General features: G+C 49.3%; 1 protein-coding gene across 1 annotated transcript in view; it reads right to left on the reverse strand.

Moving 5' to 3' along the window:
* The window catches only part of LOC106817723 (cyclin-dependent kinase 6-like), a gene marked incomplete at its 5' end in the record, with an annotated part of 21,545 nt that overhangs the window by 2,459 nt on the left and 16,081 nt on the right, over positions 1 to 3,005 (reverse strand). Inside the window, 4 exon segments of the mRNA XM_014822412.1 lie at positions 105 to 214; positions 1,074 to 1,241; positions 1,826 to 1,858; positions 1,861 to 1,963. Of these exon segments, the coding sequence (XP_014677898.1) occupies positions 105 to 214; positions 1,074 to 1,241; positions 1,826 to 1,858; positions 1,861 to 1,963 (414 nt within the window).

Genomic DNA, 3,005 nt, shown 5'->3' on the forward strand with positions numbered 1-3,005 from the left:
GTGCGTGCGTGCGTGCGTGTGAGAGAGAGACACACAGAGACAGAGAGAGAGTAACCGTGACACTGAGTACGGTAGGAGTGCCTTGACAGCCGGTTACATCTCACCTCCTGTTGTGCATCTCGGCGAATATGCAGCCGCAGCTCCACATGTCGACTGCCGAGGCGTAGCTCTGTTGCAGCAGCACCTCCGGCGACCTGTACCACAGTGTCACCACCTGCAACACGAGAAAACGTGCGCCTTCAATAACACAGAGCCTTCATAACTAACGTAGTGGACTCTACACATGTCCCCCACTAACATACTATCATCTACACGTGCCCTTACTAACACTGTGCCATCTACAACACATGTCATCACTAACACACTGCCCTCTACAACATGTGACCTGACGAACATAGCGCCCTCTACATGTACCCTCACTAACATTTTGCCATCAAAACACGTCTTGACAACAATGTTTAGCTTGATACAACATAAGCCTTCTACTAAAATTCTTACTGAGTTTTACGACGTCAAACGTTTACCCTGCGATCACAAAGCGCACAAAATACTCTACGACACCTTCTACACTCGACACACGTGGAGCCAAATCTAGGCTATCGCTCCATTTATTATGACCATTAATGACATTAAAGTTGGGAACACTCCTAATGGAGTATCACCCCAAATCTACAATCAACACACGGGCAGCTCCTAACATCTCTTTCGTTTTGAAAAAAACCTTTCGAAAAAAACTTTGACCAGGGTTTTTCTGAGGGAAAATTATACAAAGGAGGTAAGGGCCAGTTTCGGAAAAAATAACGCATCACATGACTCAATAAACGCACATGACAATCTAAATATGCCAGAAGCACGTGGCAATCTATTTATTGTTGGGTTGACACTATTTTGACAACGGCGGGTAAATACAGGAACATTTTCGCAACGGCGATGTTAAATTCGACAACGGCGGTGCGCCACTGTGCCTCTCACGTATAAGAAACCCTGTTCACACAATCTACCGCCGGTCCACATCACGACGCGGTTGGCGGCAGCGCCGGCAGGGGGCGCCACCGAGCGACTGGGATACTTACGACGGACGTGAGCACCATGGAACAGCTGTAGACGCGCGCGAGGCCGAAGTCTGCGATCTTGAGGCGGCCGGCGGTGGTGACGAGCAGATTCTGCGGCTTGAGGTCGCGATGGACGATGCGATGCGTGTGCAGGAAGTCAACGCCCCGCAGTAGATCCTCAGTTAGGTCCTGAAGAGAAACACGTAAACATGTAAACACTTAAACACGTAACGTGTAACGCATAAGACGTAGGACATAAGGAACACGTAAACATGTTCTATGGCTTGAGGTGGCGGTGGACGATGCGGTGCGTGTGCAGGAAGTCAAGTGCTCAGTAAGGCCCTGCGCGACAACGAGAAACACGTAAACATGTAAACACTTGAACACTTGAACACGTGAACACGAAAACACTTAAACGCATAGCAAATAATATATATATATATATATATAGTAATACGTAGGTAAGTGGTGCGTAGCCCAAAGTTGTTAACAAGCCAGATAAAAAAAAGCAGCCAGTGATTACGTCACGAATTTTCTATGGTAAAATTTGTAAAAAAAAAATCTCCCGATTTTTTACATAACAGTAAGAACAACGGACTACAACGTATCGTGCGACGGGTCTCACTTCTAGAATCGGGTATAATTCTAGAATCGCGCAGCCGAGTTGCATGAAAAAGTCGCAAGTCTGCTTAAAGGAAGAAACAAAACTTTTCAAGCGAAGAAACAAAAAGACATATGTGTGAGTCCGTCGTCGCACGCCCAACGTTTCTCACCCTGATTCTCTCCGGCGGCACGCCCGTCGAAGGACAGCCCTTTCAGGTACATGTCCCAGGTCCTGTCGTATGTATTCGAAGACGAGAAACACTCGCCGCTCGTTCGCGCACGCCTTCCCATGGCAGACGTCAAACAACCTGGCAAACAAAGACGGAAAAATCGTGAAATGTAAGCAGCGGCGTCTAAAAAAGCGGAACGCCATCGTGCCCTGCCTACTCATCAGCAAGTTTTTATCACAGCTAATTCATATGGCAGGTATCCCCAGAATTTTTTAACAGGGCAATAGGCAACTGGGCATCTTTTTAACCTGGGCAATAGGCACTGGGCATGGAATTTTCAACAGGGCAAGTAGCAACCTGGGCATCGCATTTTCAACAGGATCAACTAGGCAACTGGGCATGATTTTTTAACAGGGCAAGTAGGCAATTGGCATCGATTTTTAACTGGGCGCAATAGGCAAACTTGGCAATCGATTTCTTAACTGGGCCAATAGAGCAATCTGGGCAATGATTTCAACAGGAACAAATGGGCAACTGGGCCATGATTTTAACTTGGGGCAATGGCAATTAGGGCATTGATTAGGGGCGACTAGTACGGCGACTGCAATGATAAACGATTCGACAACCCTGCGTTATTGCATATGCGTACCCGCCTTCTGTGCGATCTCTACCCCGGTGGAGTCTACCAGACGCTCACGCAGCCCCTCTATAATGCACACACGAGCACACACCACAGCACCCACGCACCACCGCACCGCCACCGCACCGCACGCACGCACCGCACCGCAACGCAACTCGCACGCACAGCACGCACGCACGCCACGCACCGCGCACGCACAGCACGCTACGGCACTGGCACGCCACGCACGCACGCAGCGCCACGCACGCACGGACGCACGCGCGCACGGCCCCACGCAGACGCACGCGACGCACGCCACGAGCAGCGCACGCACAGCCACACACCGCACCACCACACCCCACACACACCACCCCACACACAGCACACACACACATCACACACGCACCTGGCTAACTCATCTCTATTTCTATGTCCTAGCCGGATTTATTATTATCTTATTTATTATAACCTCATTTATCTATACCGTTATAACGGACACGCAATCGTGCATCAATAAAACATCGAATAATAAATATGTTGATGTCGGCGGCTTCTTCTAGC

Source organism: Priapulus caudatus, unplaced genomic scaffold (assembly GCF_000485595.1).
Source record: "Priapulus caudatus unplaced genomic scaffold, Priapulus_caudatus-5.0.1 Scaffold1842, whole genome shotgun sequence".
In the NCBI taxonomy this organism is placed as follows: Eukaryota; Metazoa; Priapulida; class Priapulimorpha; order Priapulimorphida; family Priapulidae; genus Priapulus; species Priapulus caudatus.